Source organism: Rosa rugosa, chromosome 6 (assembly GCF_958449725.1).
Source record: "Rosa rugosa chromosome 6, drRosRugo1.1, whole genome shotgun sequence".
NCBI lineage: Eukaryota > Viridiplantae > Streptophyta > Magnoliopsida > Rosales > Rosaceae > Rosa > Rosa rugosa.
The window spans coordinates 37656634-37676949 of NC_084825.1; the positions used below are offsets into that span (position 1 = coordinate 37656634).

Genomic DNA, 20316 nt, shown 5'->3' on the forward strand with positions numbered 1-20316 from the left:
AAGATTACAATGTAAATGAGAGCTTCTTGGCTACGTGTCACTTTTACATTTTCGGGTTTCTAGCCTAGCTATCAGTTAACGGGCTACATATTAGACATGGCAATGTGACCTGGCCTGTGACTTGGTCAGTGATGTGTATAACTGTGACATGCAATGTGACTTAGCCAGTAACTTGGTTAGTGACATGGATATAACAGTGATTTTGCCAGTGACCTCACTAACTAGGGACTTGGTCTGACCAGTGACTTGGATAGTGACATGTATAAGTGTAAAACAGTGACATGGTCATTGACATGCAATGTGAATTTGTGAATGACATGTGTATCAGTGACATGTTCATGTCTGTGATATTGCTAGTGACTTGAGATTAACAGTAATTTGGCCAATGACGTGTATAACAGTGACATGGCCAGTGACATGCAATGTGACTTGGGTAGTAACTTGGTTAATGACATGCAATGTGACCTGACCTATAGCTTGGTCGGTGACGTAGATAACAGTGACATTACCAGTGACATGCAATGTGACTTAGCTGGTAACTTTGTCAATGACATTGATATAATAGTAACTTTGCCAGTGACTTTATTAACTAGGGACATGGCCGGTGACATGGTCACTAACATGCAATGTGACTTGGTCAATGACATGTGTATAACAGTTACTTGACAGTGACTTGGTCAGTTACTTGACAGTGACTTGGTCAGTTACTTGACATTGACTTGGTCAGTTACTTGACAGTGACTTGGTCAGTTACTTGACAGTGACTTGGTCAGTTACTTGACAGTGACTTGGTCAGTGACGTGTATAACCTTACAAACTGTAACCTGACCAGTAACTTGGCCAATGACATAACCAGTGCCTTGAGGTTAACCGTGACCTGACCAATAACCTTACAAACTAAGGATCTGGCCTAGCCAATGACATGTGTATAACAGTGACTTGATCAGTTACTTGACAGTGACTTGGTCAGTTACTTGACAGTGACTTGATCAGTTACTTGACAGTGACTTGGTCAGTTACTTGACAGTGACTTGGTCAGTGACGTGTATAACCTTACAAACTGTAACCTGACCAATAACTTGGCCAATGACATAACCAGTGCCTTGAGGTTAACAGTGATCTGGCCAATAACCTTACAAACTTGGTCAGTGACTTGGCTACTGACTTGAAATCGAGATACAATAGGGATTGACAGTGACTTGTGTACTAACTTGTGTTCAACATTGGACATGATCAGTGACATTAACTTGTTTGAATTCAGAAAATGCCTGAAACTTGAATGTGCTGTAAATTTCATTAAGGAAAACTAAACATAACAGTGATACCATAAAAAGATATAAAAAGCTAATTGATTTAGTAAGCTGGAGTTTACAATTGGCCAGTGACTTGCATCCTAAGCCCTAAACAAATTTCTAAAACTCTAAATCTATAGAGATCCAAATCTGCCTATGTTTCGCAAATGTCTTGATTATATGAGCTCTATATTGCAAAATATACTTCTTGCAGAGTGTCTTTTGAATCCCCTCCTCTTTCGAAAGTTTCTCCATGTAGTACATCACAAAAATTCCACAATCCAATCTGTTGGCCATGAAAAAATTATAGTCAATGAATTTGAACAGTATAACAATAAAGTGACATTTTAAAGTTTTGTATACTTATAAGATTACTTCTTGTGAAAATGAGAAAATCATCAGTAACTTTGACAGTTACATGGTCAGTAACATGTTCATGACTATAACATGACTAATTACTTGAGGTTAACAGTTAACTGACCAGTGACCTGGATATAACAATGATTAAAAAATTTCAAAATATGCCAGTGACATGCAATATGACTTGACCAATGACTTGTTCAGTGCAATATGACTTGACCAGTGACATGGTCAATGACATGGATATAACAGTGACTTGGTCAATGACTTAGCAAGTGACATGTGATTGACATTGGACATGACCAGTAACCTGGCCAGTAACAACAAATTTGACACATAATTCTACAATTAGCACATAGTTCTCAAATTTGACCAAAGAAATTGAGCAAGCATACCAAGAACCAAAGCAAAACCCACAAGAGTCAACAAATGATAACTGAGCCATTCAAAGAGCACCCAAACAAAAGTTGCAACAGTTAAAACACTAGCTAATATGTTTTTGTTCCTCCACAACAACACATCAGCAGCTAAACAATTCAGACATTAGAAAGAAACAGATTATTATAGTACAAGTAACAATTTTTAAATTGCATAAAAGGCTTCTCTGATGTTCTTTCTTTGTTCTCTTTCTTTCATTAAAGACTATATACTTCAAAATTTGTTATTGTATGACCACGAAGAAAAAAAAAGTATGAAACATAATGATCCTACAAATACCAATATTTTTCATTAAAGACTATATATTTCAAAATTTATTACTGTACAACCACGAAGAAAAAAAATGTATGAAACATAATGATCTTACAAATACCAAGATTAGCATTAAATGTGCTAAATTACTACTTTCTGCTAAGTTAAATAATACTCATGTTGAAGTTTGAAACTAATTTCGTTGTGGTTATGAACTTAACTATTACCCAAACAATAATTTGCATCCTTTCGGTACTTTGCTGAAAAATTGTCAGTTTTTGGTTCACTCATATACTGATCACTCCTTTTTTTTTTCTTTTAGCAAAAACTATAACACTTCATTAATTCCGGTCCACAATATTACAGAGGAAGATGACAGGTTGGGCCCATAAAATAAGTCCCCCGCACATAATATTGTTCTCCTAACAACTAAACCCCCTAACAAGAAATAAGAAATAAGGTAATACTCAAAAATCCCCTACCGAACCCGAAGTCTATTCCTTGCAGTGACCCGCTTGCTTCATTGAAATCAAAAACAGAAAGTAAAATGAAACAAAGTAAATTTAAAACTAGGAACCTGAATGGACATATCCTCATTAAGCCACAGTCTTACCTCTCTTCTGCAGGGATGACAGTGGATCTGTACTTGAGCTTGTCCTCAAAATATGGCCTTGAGGAAGAGACTTAGTCACAAAACCCTTAATCATCTTCACTTCATCTTCAGTCCCAATTACCACCTTCTCCTTACCTTAACCCTTCACCACCCAGTCACATCCTTACCCGTATGAGTGTTAGTCAGAGTCACACTCCCACTACTACCTTGATCAAGAGCTGGAGGCACGGCCTTAAAACTAGGCGGCACCACCCAGTGGCCATTAGCAACCTCCATCACCACAAGCACGAGCCTCAAAGACGCATGCACACCATCACCCCCAATTGTTAGGGCTCCCACGTACCACAACTCGTCACACCATGCTCAAAGAAACCATAGATAGCATATAGCCTTCGCACATTCAGGTATTCAATGTACTAAATTACTACTTTCTGCTAAGTTAATTAAATGCTCAGGAACTAAAAGCAGAAAATTATTAAAGACAAAATCAATCGGATTTAAAACAAGCTAACCTTCGAGAACTTCGATCCATGGCTCACAGTGAACGATAGCAACCCAATTCCTTCACTGTTGCTTTGATCTTTGAAGTTGAGTTACTGTAAACGATTTCAGGAAACTTAATTAAGACAAAAGAAAAACAATAATAGAGAAGATGATCGGCGACGAAGATGAGCCGTATAAAAGAATCGAGGAATTCAGATCTGAGAAAGAGAGAGATTGGAGCTAAAGAAACGCACCGTTTGGAGGGAATTGAATCCCTCCCTTCCCATTCAATCAAACTATGAAATGCTGAGGAGAGGTCTTAGAGGCTTCGGCGTCGGCGACTCGAAGTGGTGCTCCTCATCGGACATGGCAGGCTCCGATCTCACAGAGAGAGAGAGAGATATTTTTGTAATGGCCGACACTCCAAATAGAAAAGGGTTCAGATGGGCATGGGGTAACGGGAGGGGGAGATAGAGATAGAGAGAGGTGTCAGTGGCACTTTTTGTAATTAAGTTTAATTCTAGTGTTAGTTTGTTAATAGGTGACCTAGATTATTATGGAGACATTTGTGGTATCTGGATTATCATAAGGCACTTTAAAATGACCTCTTTTATCATTGTCCCATAAAAAAATTTTATCATGACAAAATTTTATAGTTTCTTTTACATGAAAAGAAAAGAACAGTAAATCAACTTCCTAGAATTGCTATGCATCAATAAACCAAAATCCTTCTTCTTGTCCCTGCAATAAAGAATATCATCAATTTACAAGTCCAATAAGAGATCCATAGGTGAATGAATTTTGAACTTTCCTATTTTAATGGATAACATTAATGATAATTAGCATGTGATTATTTGATCAATGCAAATATGAACATGTTTGAGTGCATAAGCCAGTCAAACAGTTTTGCCAGAAGCTTACCTAAGATAGTTCATTCCCCGAATTTTGAAAGTACCTTGGCTCAATTTGTGACCAAGAATCAAACATGTTCTTAGGGCAAAAAAGGTTCCGCTATTGGAATTATAGATAAAAAGAATAAGTTACAGAGATTACAATAGGATGTCCTTGTACCATCAGTATAACCACTGAGAACTAAACTTATAACCATGTTTGCTCATACTTAACAATCAACAACAGATTAGGGAAGGAGCGAAAGGACTTAAAAAGATGCGAGAAAATATTCTACGGATCAATGTTGCTCAACCAAGTATGAAGATAACATCAACATTCATCATATGTGGTCAGATTATGTGACAGAAAAATTTTAATTTGGAAAGGGCCAAACACCGAGACTCCCCTCATCTACTATACTAGAGATTAGAACACAAAGCATATAAGCACTGAAAATCATGACGAAAATAGTATGGATCCCACATGTGTTTGCCAATTGCATATAATGGATCAGAACAGTTTAGATCTTTCGGTTCTCGCATAAACTTATCACCAATTGCATACAATAGTAAAAATTATGTAGATTCATAATTTGAACAAAATGCTGATGTACCTCCCCATTTTGGGCTTCATAGAGGTGTATTGTAGATCCATAACTCATTTTAAGTCTGTAGCTGTAATTATATTTATTTCTTTTAAATAGTAGACATGCATGAGTTAATTTGTTTTAGATAACCGGACCTATCAATTTTCATTAATCTGAAATTAGATAAGTGATGTGTAAAATCTAAAACTGAAATGTCGCCTAAAAATATTCTTCGGCAACCTCTTCCTACGGTGAATTGGAGTAAGTGCATTTGGTCTAAATTTATCATTCCTAGAATGTCTCTGCTTGCTTGGAAAGTGTTCGAGGGGAAGAGTATTATCCGATGACTTTTTGCAAAAAAGAGGTGTAGCTTTGGCTTCTAAATGTGGTATGTGTGGCAATAGTAGTGAATCCTTGGTGCACATATTTCTCCAATGCTCCTTCGCCAACGAAATTTGGAGCTGCATGGCTTCAAAGTTCAATTTGGTGGGGATTCCAAATTCTTTAATTAACTTGTTGCAATCGGGGTTGGAGAATCGTAGTCCACAACTTAAAGAATTGTGTGTTGGATCATAATTCATATACATATTTGTGCCCTAAAAACATGGAAATTACTTGTTCTAAAGTCCAAATTTAATGTTGACTAATCCAATTTCATTATTTCCCTAATCTTGTACTTTTGCTTAACCTTTGTGTTTATTTATATTTATTTATTTATTTTCCTTATCATGTTAGGAAATAATGGAGAAGAGAAAGTGAGCTAGACATTTTCCTACTTCGGCTAAGAGAAAGTGAGCTAGACAAGAAAGGAGGGGTAGCCGCCTAACCAAACGAACTCCAAATGAGTTGAAACTTTCCAGTTTCATCCTAGCCATCCCAAGGATCATTTGTTATGAAGAGTGCCAGAGCTAGTTTTGAGTGGAAAGCCTTCAAACAGTCAGTCCAATTTTCTGAAAGACGAAAACTGGAAAACCTGACCTATACGTATTTCAGAAGCATTTACGGCCGAACCACAGTGAATTTAACTCTGAAATTTTACCAGGATGATCTACACTCATGGAGGAACATTTGATATGAAGAAGTCAGAGGCCCATTCTGAAGTCAGTCTTAGTGGAGAATTAATTGAAGAAATTAAGGGGCAGAAAGTGACCTAAAATCAGCTCAACATTCATCATGTTCATGTTTCCCACTCACATAAAGAAAGCTAGATGCTTTTCTCTTTTTCCTTGGATATATTTTTCTACTCCAATCTCTTTAATAGATCATAATTACTTCCATACTCCACCTTCATGCTTTGTTTTTATTCATCATTACTTCCCTCTTTTTCTTCTCTATATAAACCATCACCCATTCCACCCAATGACATCTTCATTCTCTCTTCATCTCCTTCACAAAACCTCCATATCCACCTCTCAAAATCCAAACCCACAATACCCAATCTACTTCATCTCCTCCATCATCACCACCACAACTACCATCTTCCACCACCATACACTTCATCATCACCACTACTACTTCATCACTACCACTCAAAGTTAGCCAAAGGAGCATCATATCTTCATCACCATTCCATTCATCATCACCATCAAGAAGTTCATTATCCATCCATTCCACCATCAAGGAGGATTCAAGGAGCATTGAAGGAGAAAAATGAAGGAGAAGCTACCCATTGATTTGTCAAGCTTCAACTAGTTCTTTCTTCCCTTAACTCTTTAATTTACCTTGATTTACTTTATAGATTTGATGCCAATTTGTATGACTATGAGTGAGTAGTTACTTTGTTGGGGCTAGGGTTGAAAGCCCTAGCCAAACTTGTATGAATTGATGTTTTAATTTACATTTGATGTTATTTGTGATTTTCATCTTCATATGCTAATTCAAGAAGTGAATGCATTCATTCAAATTTAACTACTTTGAATGTGTTGTGTTTGTCATCTCATGAAAAAATGTTTAGGGAGTAGTTAACCTTGAGCATTGATAGCATGATAGCATCCTCTATGTGCATATGGAGGTTGTGAGTTAAAATCACCTAGATCTAGGATTGGTTTGCTTGCATGATTATCTAAACTCAAAGCTTTATGCATCTAGGAACAATGAATTGAGACTTAACCGGTAATATGAATTGTTCTTAGGTAGTTAATTCTAGACTTATCCGGTTGGAATTGATAACATTAAAGGAGTTTAAGCCTTTGTAGTCTTATCCAGATGCAAAGAGGGTAATTGGGAAATTAGAATAGCATTACTTGTATTTGAACTTCAATACTTGCAGAGGTTAGTGGTAGACAATCTAACCCCTAACTTCATCCATTATATTACTAGTTTAGTTTAGAGTAGTTTAGTTTACATTTGAGCATTTAATTTAATTTGGTTCACCACTCTATCCAACAAACAATCTCGATCACTACCACCACAATGCACATACTCACCATGAGCCTAGATTTCTTGTGAATTTAGATTTGTGATTGTACATTTGCATATTCTAGCTCTCCTTAGGTTAACACCCTAGCTAGTGAAAGGAATCCAATCCTCGTGGGTTCGACAACCTTTCTTAAATCCCTATACTATTACTTGTACCCCATATACTTGAGGGTGGCTATTTGGCTAACAAGTTTTTGGCGCCGTTGCCGAGGATTGGAGTAAAATCCGATTCCTAGCTCGGTTTGCCTTTGGGGAAGCTAGAAATTTTACTTTTGTTTTGTGTTTCAACTTGTGTTTTTATCTTTTCTTTGTTTTGTTAGTTTTTTTGGTAGTCACCTTATTTTTGAAATTGTGGTAAGTATTTTGGGTAAGTAAATTAGTAAATTGTGGTAAGAAAATGATAAATTGTGAGCTTGTTGAAAATAAAAAATAATTAATCTTGCCTATTTGCTATTTGCTTATTACTTATTGCAATTTCACTTTCTAGTTGCAAAATTAAATATTTGATAGTTAGATTTATTTCTTTTGGATTAGAAGTTGGTAGAAATTTGTAAAAAAAAAAAAAAAAAGTAAATTAAAAAAAAATTATTTATTAGAGTAAATTTGATTAAGAATTTTATCTTTGTAACATCGAGCTTACTCACTCAACATAAGTAGGCTTACCCAATTAATGCGATGTCTAGGCAAGGATCGAATAAGAGAAATGTAACTGAAAGGTTGAAAAGCGAGCATTGCTCCACCAAAATCTTTTCCCTCCTTACCTGGTCGCATTGAAAGGAATTACTGAACTGTTGTGCGATAGGCAACACCCAAAGATCGGATTCCTCTTCTCTTTACTTAGTGAAAAAAAAAAAATTAGAACTTAAGAAAAAAAAAAAAGTCGCAATTTTCAATTTTTATATATACCTTGCAGTTTATTATATTTCTAGTTACTAATCCTTTGGGAACCTATAGGTACATATATAATTTCTTCAAGCTATGGATGGATGGAACCAAGGATGGAATGATCCAAGAGAGTTTGAGCAACAAAGCTATTATGGTGAACTTTATCAACAATGGGAGCCTTACACCCAAAGTCACATGTCTTTCAACCATATTTGTGCTTTGTGTGGATCTCCACAACACTCACCTCTTGATTGTGTCTTGAGATTTGAGTACCCGGAGTTCATGCAAAAGTATGGGTATGAAATGAGCATGCATCAAGAGACTATAGCATCCCAAGCATATCCTCAAAGAAGAAGGAAAAGATGAGTCTCTAAGATCTCTACTTCAAGAAGCCATTGCCGAGATGAAAGCTTCCAATGCAAGAATGGATGAAGAGATTGATCAACTCAAACTTCATTATGCATTAGAGCAATCATCTACCACCTTGCAAGAGCCACAAATTTTCCTTGATCAAGTGAAGTCAACCTCAAATGAAGAATTGTATATTCCACATCATTGTGGTTGGCTTGTTGTGCTGCTACTCTGTGGTTTATATGGCAAGCTAGGAACAAATCTAAACATGAAGGTTATGTGCTCCATGTGTCTTATGTTTGCCAGTTGATCTCTGGGCACATTCAAGCTACAAGTTGTATTGCAACTGGCAGCATGCATAACACTGTGAATGATCTTCGGGTTTTGAAGAGTTTTGGAGTACAATGCAAGCCTCACCGTGCTCCTAAAATTGTTGAGGTTATTTGGCATCCTCCACCCTTGGGTTGGATAAAAATTAATTCTGATGGTGCATGGAAGCAAGATTTTGGGCTTGGAGGCTACGGGACCGTCTTTCGGGATTACAAATTTAATTATGTTGGAGCTTTCTTGACATTCCAAGCTCAATCACAGCGGAGGTAATGGCAGTGATTAAAGCAATTGAACTTGCTTGGGTAAGAGATTGGAAGCATATATGGTTAGAAGTAGACTCCTCTATGGTTCTTGATTTCATTCGCTCTCCTCATTTGGTTCTTTCGAAGCTTCGTATAGAATGGGGTAATTGTTTGCACCGAATTTCTCAACTGCATTTCAAATCTTCGCATATATTCCGCGAGGGTAATCAAGTGGCAGATGCTTTAGCAAATTATAGTTCTACGTCCTCTGGTTTGATATGGTGGAACTTGGCTCCTCCTTTTATCCAGGCACAATGTGATAGTAACCGTTTAGGTCTACCAAAGTTTCGTTTTCAGTAATTGGCTAATATAGTTTCTTTTTTTATTTCGGAGGTTGGCTGTGTCTCCCCTTCCTTGTATTCTTTTTTAGTTCAATAAAATCTAGAGCTAAGAAGGCTATTTGTCCTTCTTAGTTCTCCAGTTTCAACCAAAAAAAAAAAAGTTAAAAAAAGGAACTATATATGCTACCAAATATATATCCATCTTCTCATAATCCCATATTCCCATATTCCCATCCCATGTGCCTGGAAAAATGGAACAGGTACACGTACATCACATCATTTCATCAAATTTTTAATTAATACCTGAACAAAATGAAAATCCAATGGTATAATATATTGGATCTTCATCACTTCATGCAACCAATGTTGTGAGGACTCCATGGTCTGTGCCTCTGTGCCTCTATTTCAACTTTCCCAATGTCCCTCTTTGTCGAAAAAAAAAACTTTCCCAATGTCCCTAGTCCGTACTCCCAAGCCTTAGCCCAAGCCCAACTTCATGTCTTGTCCATCTCCATGTTGGTGGGCAGGGCTGGATAGTCACGTAAGATTAGATTAGAGTCGAGCTAATTTAAATTTTTTATTACACAATAGCTGAAGTTAATTGTCCGTAAGTTAAACTGATGACCTCGTATTACCGGTGGCTTATAGTACCAAATCAAACTGTCACAGGTGACTCGATGCGATTCGATTGAGATTATCACCTCTATCAAAAAAGAAGAAGAAGAAGAAGAAGAAAAAAAGAAACCCACATTTCCGATTATATTAGAAACCAACCTAGCCACTTATGAAGGCTAGTTTGCCGTTGCAAAGAGCTAGTCCACACTTACAATGGTGCACTCCATGCATGATTAATGTAGCGGTTATTCTTGCATGTGTTTTGACAGCAAACAAAAACTGTATTGTTGTATTTTGGCCAGCCATGTTTTGAAATGATGATACCCAAGAATAATATCTAATGCGCTAAACTCCATTTGAATCATACTACTTAAACAGTGAATTAATTTGGCATACAGACCTGCAGCCAGTCTTTAATCTTTGTATTAATGATCGAGTTCTCCCCTTCAAGTAAGGCACCACTCCGCACCAGGTAATTTTTGTGGTTCAATTTGATCCCGCAGGCACAAAACGGTCTCCACAATATTAATGACAACAATATCTCTCTGCACCACTGCACAATCCTAGCTTTACCTCTTTACTTACCAACTAAGAAGACGCATTCATGGCCGTGCATGCAAATGACTCCTTGCAATAACTTGTTTGGTTGGAACTGCCCCACAGCATGGCTCATGGAAATTCTTGTAAGATGAGATCCACATTCCATACTCCTCATTCTCTCTATTACTCTGTGTAGCAAACTAGTTATTAGTTCAAAACATCCACGTACAATGTTGGCCGGATTATCTCCAAAGTTGAAAATTCAAAATTCGAATCCCAGGCCACTCATAGGAAATCAAAATATCACTGACAAGAACCTACCTACCTACTCTGTTCATATTTATAGGACTGACGCGCGTTAGTCACATGTTCATTGTGGTAGCTAGATGTAATATATAAGGTGTCGGCAAGTTTAGAGAGATGAATCATTTGCTTAAGTACTTGATTTTCTCGGATTAATCACCAAAATTAAATTCGATATGTGTTCTTGTAGCTGTGGTGGTAAGCGCGCATATTTTATACAATGTAGGCTTCAGTGTTTGCAAAATGAAGTTCAAGGCCTCGAGTTGGGAGGTGTTGAGGTAACCGAATCGTTTTCAAAGCTTGTTGAAAACTTGAAATTCAATTATTTTAACACGACCACATTTGTTTATTGCCTAACAGCATTTACAAGAGAGAAAAGATGGACCAAAAAGATAGAATGATGAAAAGGCATTCGACTAATTGTTATAACTTATGAGTGTCTCACATGATAATTGTAACACGAAATTAGGCTAGTGTTGATGATAACCCCCATATTAAAAATATTTAACACAATTCCAGTAAGTTATGAGGATATTTGGCACCAAATTAAACCCTCATTTGATAACAATGGTCCATCTTTAAGATTCTAGAAATATTTAACACAATTCCAATAAGTTATGAGGATATTTGGCACCAAATTAAACCCTCATTTGATAACATAGTACATAGTACTGGTCTTGGTGATCCATGAGTCTAGGATGATCGATCGATCACCTCTTTGCGACGTTATTTTTAAGATAATCAACAAACGCACCAATGTAGTGGTTTTGGTGCAGCTTGTGATCTCCAAAAACTGCAGCAGCTTTCGTCGCATTGCTTCTCAGGTGCTCTCCTTCATCTTCCACCATTGCTAGCCTCAGTGTTTTAGCTATTTCATCTCTACTAAGCGACCCGTCTTCGTTGCGCTTCACTTCGGCAGCAAGACCCTTCTCCACCAAAAGCCTTGCATTCAAAGGCTGATCAACAATGATGGGCAACAACACAAGGCAATGCCCAAATTGCAGAGTTTCAATCACAGAACCCCATCCAGAGTGAAACAAAGATCCCCCAACTGATGGGTGCCCCAAAATTTCCATTTGAGGCACCCATCCAAAGCAAACAAGCCCTTTCTCTGATGTTCTGTCAACAAAACCTAAAGGCAGAAAATCATCAACTTCATCATCGTTAGCTGCATTGGGTTTTCTGACTGCCCAAACAAATGGCAATTCTGATAGCTCCAGCCCATGAGCTATCTCATGAACTTGTTCTTTGCTCAGCTTACACTCACTCCCAAATCCCACAAACACCACTGACCTGGGGCTTTGTTTATAGAGCCAATCAAACATAAACCCATCAGGGCTCATTTCCGTATTTTCCCTTTTCCCAGGTTTCTCCGGAGGAAGCACACCAATGGGAATCACTGGCTTTCCAGTAATTTTCTTGTACACTTCCAAGTAGTCTCCTTCAATCTCATTACAGGTACGAATTGCCAAAGCTTGACTTGCTGATATAACCTTGGCAAGCCTTGAAGCACCACTAATCCCAGTACTATTTTTACCCCAAAACCCTTGAGGCACATAAATTGCTTCGTACTCCTTGAATGCCACCAAAGAAGGAAAAGTGATCCATTGTGGTGGAGATGTCAAGCTTTGGGGTGACGGAAGAGCGTAGTTTCTGTTCACACCGGAGAGATTTTCCAAGGGCCCAAAGAATACACTGCTAGCTGCAGAGAAAGCAGAGAAGTAGACTAGTGGAACACCATACTCTTTGGCAATGTCCACCACCCAATAAGCAGCGAAATCGGGTACTATACAGTCAGGCATTTGATCTGCAATGAATTGCTTGATAGGTTTCTGGAGAAGATCATACGCGATCTGTAAATTGTCGATTTTTTCGAAGGGCACATCGACAGTGGCCTCGGCTCCTTCAGGCAAGAAGTCAGGTTCCAAAGGAGGAAATGAAATGGGGACTAGGTGTATGAAAGGTTGTAAATCAGGCAAGATTTTGGGGAGCCTTTGAATGTTTCTTGGGGTGGCTATGTAGGAGACATGAACTTTGGCTTTGGCCAAGGCTATGGAGAGTTGAAAGAAGGGCATCATATGGCCAAAGGCAGACCATGGGAGCATTACAACATGAAGCTCTTTTGCCATTATTGTTATGTTTTGCTGGAATGAGCTTTGCCCATACAATAAGACAATCTGTGTAGAGCGGGGTTTGTGGCTGAGCCTTACAGGATAGAAGGCAACTGTTTTTGCTGTGCGTTATAGCATTATTTATTGAGTCTGTTCTTCAAGAGGTAGATATGGGGATGAAATCTTCTAGGTATGAACTTCAATTAATGGATTGAGTCCAAGCTAATAAATCGAATGTGGTCCTTAATGAATGTACGTACAATTTTTGTTTAGAGTGAAATGTTGATGGACTACTGTAACTCGTATGAGCAAGATACCAATCACCGCCCATATTATGAAATGGGTTTGATCAATAATAAGAGCAAACGAATCAACAACAAAATAATTGCAAGGCCATGAATCTAGGGAGGGAGGGACTGCCCCAACTGAAATGGGATGCTCATGCAATTAATTTACGATTGCCATAGTCAGCTCAATATAATGATATATTGTTAGGCATCAAACAGAATGGACCTGGGAAACTTCTTTTCGTTTTTGGTTGAATTAGAGTGCAAAGACTCTTATTTTTGAATGAAATTCATAAAAAAATTATTCCTCAAAAAGAACAAAAAAAATATATATGAAGAGACGAAAACACCCATGTAAAATAGCCACTGACAGTTAGATTAACATCGTTATTAACGTTAGGTATGAAAGTTGATCAATATAAACAAGTTGTGGTACTGAAGTGATAGTTTGTAAACTTGAGTAATAATAAATGAACAAATAACTAACTCTACCAGAAAGAACCAACTCTACCAAAATTCAATTAAATACAATAGGTGAGGAAACTTGTATCTGACTCAAGGGAGGCGAGGAAAGCACAAGATCCGAACTATTTCCAAAGACAAACCCGAATCATCACTTGAAATGATAAGAGAAATACTCATTAGAATATATATATATATATATATATATATATATATATATATATATATATATATATATATATATATATATATATATATAGACAATTTAAGATCTTGATAAGTAATTTTGAAGAACACTAGTGAGGATGCGCGCGTGGATGATTCTAGAGCGTTGATCACACTAGTAATGGATCGACCAGTAGGGAACGATTGCTGGCTCTTAGTATTCAACCGCTGGTTTTGTTACTTGATCCCTGCTAGGCTAACGACAATGTTATGGATCACACGATTTTTGATGTTATTGCTGCCAACCGGCCAATCCATCTTCTTTATCAAATAGACAAGCCTCTTCTCGATGGTTATAAGTTATAGCATTAGAAGACATAACAAGTTTTGGGATTATGTCTCTCCAATTTGCATTAGTGTTGCAATCTATATTAGAGTCGTTTTGATGCACATTAGTGTATGCAATTAGTCACTAATATGACTAGTATTGAGAAGTAGTAAATAAGTTCAAGATTGATACGTCTATGGAGAACTGGAGAAGGGTTCCCTCACTACTGGAGTTAAACACTTTAACCCAAGGGCCATTCCTAGGTACTTTTCAAAATTTCTATTATTTTTATTTTTGAAACGATTTTTCAGTACTTTAATATTTTAATATATTTATACCATTTAACTAAATTTTAACCCAGTTTTTCACGCTCCCTCACTACTTGACTAACTCTAAGAGCTTTTTCAAATTCCAATATGGCTTTTCAACTTCTAGTTAACTGCATTAGGGGAATTATTATGTGGTCCTGGAGTACCACGTGACAATGTTATGTGGTGGTCCCGATCAATAATATCACTTGAATGTGGTGGGGACCATGCATGAGGTTAAAAATAAAATAAAAATTAATTTAAGAGACCAATCAGAAATCATTACGAGTCACATAGGCCAATAATATCACCCGGGACCACCACGTGTACTATGGTCCGGGATCATGTAATAATTTCTTCCACCGTTATTTGTTTATCCAGCTATATTCTATTTAAAGTAATATGAATAACAAAAATTTTGGTTGTTGTCGCTAACCGGCCAACAGTCCATCTTCTTTCCGCTTCTTTCCAAACAAAGAAGTTCCTTGACCTCTTTGATCCATGTATAATGAGGATATCATGGTCCATTTCGATATGATGCAAATTTTATGTTTCCACATGTGTAATAGTTTTGAGATTCTTGCTCAAGTGTAGCAAAAGGAGAGCATTGTTGCGGATGCATAAGAGATATTTGAAGAGAGCATTGACACTTTGGTTGGCACTGATAGTATGGATTCTGTTTTGGTAGAATGTTCATCAAGCTGAGTTCTGTTGGGGTGACTTAGAAAATGAAAAACCCCTTGATCATCATATCTATGCATGCTTAGGTTGAGATAAGTTTATGAGTTGCTAATTTGATAAGGGTGAAATAACTTTGGAAGATGATAATCTTGTCAAGTCTCTCCCAGGGTCTCAAAATAAAAAATTGAAGATCAAACAGTGTTCATAAGACTCTTACCCTACATGCAATCGAACGCCCATTAATTGTGCATCTTGATATTTAATTCAATTGGCTCTGCTTAATTTTGTTTATGTTTTGGTTGCCTTTTGGTTTTGTTCAGGCCCGGCCCTGGCCCAGGGCCCAAATTTTGCAGTAGATGGATAAAAAAAAATGTTGTTTGAGAGGCTAATAGTACATCAAAAATGCAAAAGTTGTCCAAAACAGACCCAACACTACTCAGCCGTAGCTTTTTAATTATATGAGAGACAAAGTCATGAGACAGAGAGAGAGTGTGTGAGAGGAGAGAGAGAGGGATGTGTCATCATGGGCCCAATTTTTCATCAATATGAAATATGTTGAAGTAAATTAGAATTGCAGAGAGAATTGTCGTAGTATTATTGATAATAGGAGCCCTATATATATGGATTTACAGAGTACACAAAAGGTAATAGAATCCGAATATAATTAGGAAATCTAGAACCTTCTCCTATTATAACTCTAGGACTAAACCCTAGTTTGAAGAGGCATACATGATGTCGACTTCCTTCAACACTCCCCCTTGTGCCACTCAAACTTGGTGATGACGCTTTGATCGTTGCCTCACTAAAAACCTTGCCAGGTAACAAAACCTTGTGGGACAAAAATAACCCTGGTCGAAGGATAAAAAGAGCACAACACGTCCTTCACTCTTCGAGATCGAACATGTAGACATCATACCTCCCCCTGATGTCAATATCTCCGCCTGATTGCTACAATCATGGGAGTTCGGATAACTTTCTCAATCCGATGCTCTTCACATGTTTCTCGAAGGTGGATTTAGGTAACGACTTAGTAAATACGTCCGCTACATTATCCTCAGATCAGATTTGATTCACTTCAATATTTAAAAGTGCTTATTGTTGCTGATTGTAAAAGAACTTTAGGCGATATATGCTTGGTGTTGTTACCCTTAATGAAACCTAACTTTATTTGCTCAATACAAGTTGCATTATCTTCATAAATGCATGTAGGTTCATCTGTGGTAGACTTCAAACCACAAGTTCCTCGAATGTGTCTAATTACAGACCTTACCCATATGAATTCACGCACGGCTTCATGTAGAGCGATAATCTCTGTATGATTTGAGGAAGTAGCAACAATGGTCTGCTTTGTAGACCTCCAAGATATCGCAGTGCTTCCCATGGTAAAGACATAACCGGTCTGGGAACGACATTTGTGAGGGTCAGAGAGATACCCTACATCAGCAAAATCCATCAGGACATCGTTGTCAATTTGATGGAGGGGAGGAGGAGAACTTCGGCCACCATGGACGGCGGCGCAGGCGTCTACATAGTGGAAGGTGGCATTTTGCCTTGTGGGGTCCGATCCCATACTTCCGTCATTTCTTTTCTCTCTGTAGGGATAAAACAAGCTCATATCAATCGTACCCCTTAAGTATCGAAAGATTGTCTTTATACCAGTCCAATGGCGTTGCGTTGGTGTAGGGCTACATCTAGCCAACAAGTTCATAACAAATGAGGTGTCCGGTCTTGTATTGTGTTAAGTACAATAATGTGCCTATTGCACTTAGGTAAGACACTTTTGCCACTTAACATGTCTTCGTCATCATCCATGGGACGAAACGTCTCCCTCTTAGGGTCAAGACTACGGATAACCATGGGAGTGCATCTTTGACTTTATCAAAATGCAAAGCATTTATTGATACTGTATACAAGTTCTAAATCTAGACAAAACCGTGTTCTCCCAAGGTCCTTTATCTCAAACTCGGATTTCAGATGTTCAGCGGTTTCCCTTAATTCTCAAGGGTTCCAATTATGTTTATCAACATAAACCGTGACAATTGCAAATCCAGAACTTGTCATGAAAATGCAGGGGCATAGTTCATCATATCTCTTCCCAATCAAGTAGTCACTTTAGTGAGCGTTTCACCCTCATTGCAAACGCGCTCCGTGGTCAAGAGCCACTTGATTTGGGTAAATGAAGTACACAAGACCCTTCATTATATTCCGTATCTAGATCCTCATAGAGATACGTAGTGACTACATTCGTAAGCTGCATGTTCAGTTATTTGGAAACTACCAAACTGACAAGGTAGTGGAGTGCTGTCACGCCCCGGATTTTGAATGATAAATTCAAATCCGAAACCTGAATAATTACAATTACAAAAAAACCAAATCTCGAAACTTCGAGTTCATTATTACAATTCACTCTCACAATATATTATAAAGCTCAAATGAGCATAACACACCTCACAACTTACAATTGTTGTAAAACTCTAACAATTGCTCTAACCGCACGATCACCGTCCTGGTTCTCCTGTCCTGTAGGATTACCCGCTACACAATTTGAATAGTGTACCGGGAGTTGCAACAACACAAAACCCGGTAAGCTTTTTACAGCCAGTATGAGTAAACAAGAAAGAACTGTTGATTTATTAGATTTCAAGACTACCACAAACCCACGTTACTTTCTCACTCTCATATATATATATAGACACTTATGAGTTACTCTCAATTTAGCTCATAAGATCACTCACTCTCATATATATATATATATATAGACACTTATGAGTTACTCTCAAATTCGCTCATAAGATTTCCCAACATTTGGTAGACAGACTCATATATATATATAGACCCTTATGAGTTACTCTCAATTTCCCTCATAAGGTTACCATATATATATTGACACTTATGAGTTACTCTCAAATTCACTCATAAGGTCACTCCACATTTGGCAGACAGACTAGAGCTCTAACTGAACGTAACCACTCGTCCGGCCACAGACGTGATTACGATTTAATACTATTAATAACCACCAGCCCGGTATGAGAGCGTGATTCACTAATAGATGCCATGGTCACCTCGTGACCTAGTGATCTCCACAGATCACAACAATTTATTGTTCCTCAACAATAAAACTCAACACCTCTCACAATATATTGTTTCTCAACAATAAACTCAATACCTCTCACAATATATTGTTTCTCAACAATAAACTCAACACAACTCCAACAATACATATTATTTCACGTAATAATATATATACAGACATTCACACAGGAATGTCTAGTAATACCAACAATAGTTCATATGATTGCAACAAAATAAGCAATTAATTGTATTGGGTTCGTAATATGAACCACGTGAGGTTTACTCACCTCGATAATCCCGCTGCGTCTTCAATTCAGCTCAAAATACGATCCACAATCGTCCACCAACTCAAACCGTCAATCACCTAGTCAGATACGATCTTAACTTAGCAATCATTCATAAACAACACATATACGGAAATCCAACGGTCGGATTCTAATTTAATGATGATCCAACGGTCAGATCGAATTTATACGATGATCCAACGGTCGGATCCTAATTATACGATGATCCAACGGTCGGATCCTCACGGATCGCCCTTAGGATCATCCTCCAAAATTATCACAAAGATCCAATGGTCAGATCTTCTTGAATCACTCTAACAAACATCTCCATAAAATTATACGAAAATCTGACGGTCGGATTCTCACGAATCGCCTTCCGAATCATTGTTTTACATTTATACGAAGATCCAACGGTCGGATCTTCGCCCATGACCACACAAAGCCACTGGGACAGTCATAAGATCATCATATCCAAATTTGAAGTAAAACCGATGGTCAGATCCTCACAGATCGTAAACCGAAGATAAAACGTAAAAACGTTAAATAGTAACGTCAAAACATAAATTCACTATTTATCAACGTTTTCTAAAATGACCTTGTAATATATCAAAACGCTCGTAAGGATGCGTAGATCATCACCTAGATAATAAAAACTCAAAATATGGTCGAATACGCCGCCACAAGCGGCGGTCAGTGGGCGGTCAACGGCGGTCAACGCGGCGGTCAACCACCTCCTCTGGCCACCAAATTTCATCCACAGCATCATCTCAACATTTCCAATCACTTTCTCAACTGTGACAAAGTCAGAAAATACCTTGAAGTAGCCGAACAATTAAGCACTCCGATGTACAGTGAAATTTTCCAATTATGCTTTCTTCCTCCATGCTTCGATCTGGGTTATGAGACTTGGCGAGCATGAAGAGCGGCTTAAGGCGCTTCTAATGGACCTGGGTTTATGACTGGAGGTGGCCGGAAATCGGCGTTGACTAATTTGCTACAGTAAAAATGTTGGCTTCGATCTCCACATTTCCGGCCAAATCGTCGTAAACAACTCCCACATGCGTGATAAGGAGGAAGAGACGAGTCTATCGATGCTCGCAGCTCGCCATTTGGTGGTCTAGAGGTGGTGAAAGAGGAGGTTGCAGAAGAGAGAAAGAGAGAGTTGCAGAAGAGAGAGACTGAGAGAGCACGGGGGAAGGAGAGAGAAAAGAAGAAAAGTTACCTGGCTACAGTAACATTTCAAATTTATACCAATCTACCATAAACAGTAACTTTCATATTTTGCTTATAACTTTCGCATACGAACTCCGATTTTTACGTACCACATATGCACGCACTCGGTTTAATGTCCTCTACAACTTTCATGAAGGAAGTTTTCCCAAATTCCCAATGTATAAAAAGTCACTTTTTGAGACCCCCTAAATAACGTTCGTTTTTCGAAAATTAATCGTTCGAACTAATTCCACAATTCCTCCGAGCCTCGTACTCGCTCCCACTATCGTGAAATCATTTCTAAAAATCCACAGAATTTAATTTGGATTTTTCGGGGTATTACAAGTGCAATGACATCCATTACGAGAGAATATGTCTTCTCGTAGTCGATTCCAGGGCGTTTTGTGAGAAGCCTTGCGCCATAAGGCGAGATTATCATCTCTTTTGCTCATCACGCTATATAACG

The 20316-nt window shown here is 37.9% G+C and overlaps 1 protein-coding gene and 1 long non-coding RNA gene across 2 annotated transcripts; both read right to left on the reverse strand.

The window, feature by feature from the left end:
* Positions 1-1281: 1281 nt before the first annotated feature.
* LOC133718650 (uncharacterized) lies at positions 1282-3852 on the reverse strand. Its single transcript, XR_009850451.1, has 4 exons — positions 3693-3852; positions 3468-3551; positions 2956-3345; positions 1282-1578 (listed from the first exon to the last, which is right to left on the reverse strand). It is a non-coding gene; the product is annotated as an uncharacterized LOC133718650 (long non-coding RNA).
* A 7518-nt stretch (positions 3853-11370) lies between these two features.
* Positions 11371-13299, reverse strand: LOC133716306 (putative UDP-rhamnose:rhamnosyltransferase 1). The gene has a single exon (XM_062143013.1). It carries the CDS (start codon positions 13067-13069, stop codon positions 11651-11653), a length of 1419 nt encoding a protein of 472 aa, XP_061998997.1. The 5' UTR covers positions 13070-13299; the 3' UTR covers positions 11371-11650.
* Between the last annotated feature and the right edge of the window lie 7017 nt (positions 13300-20316).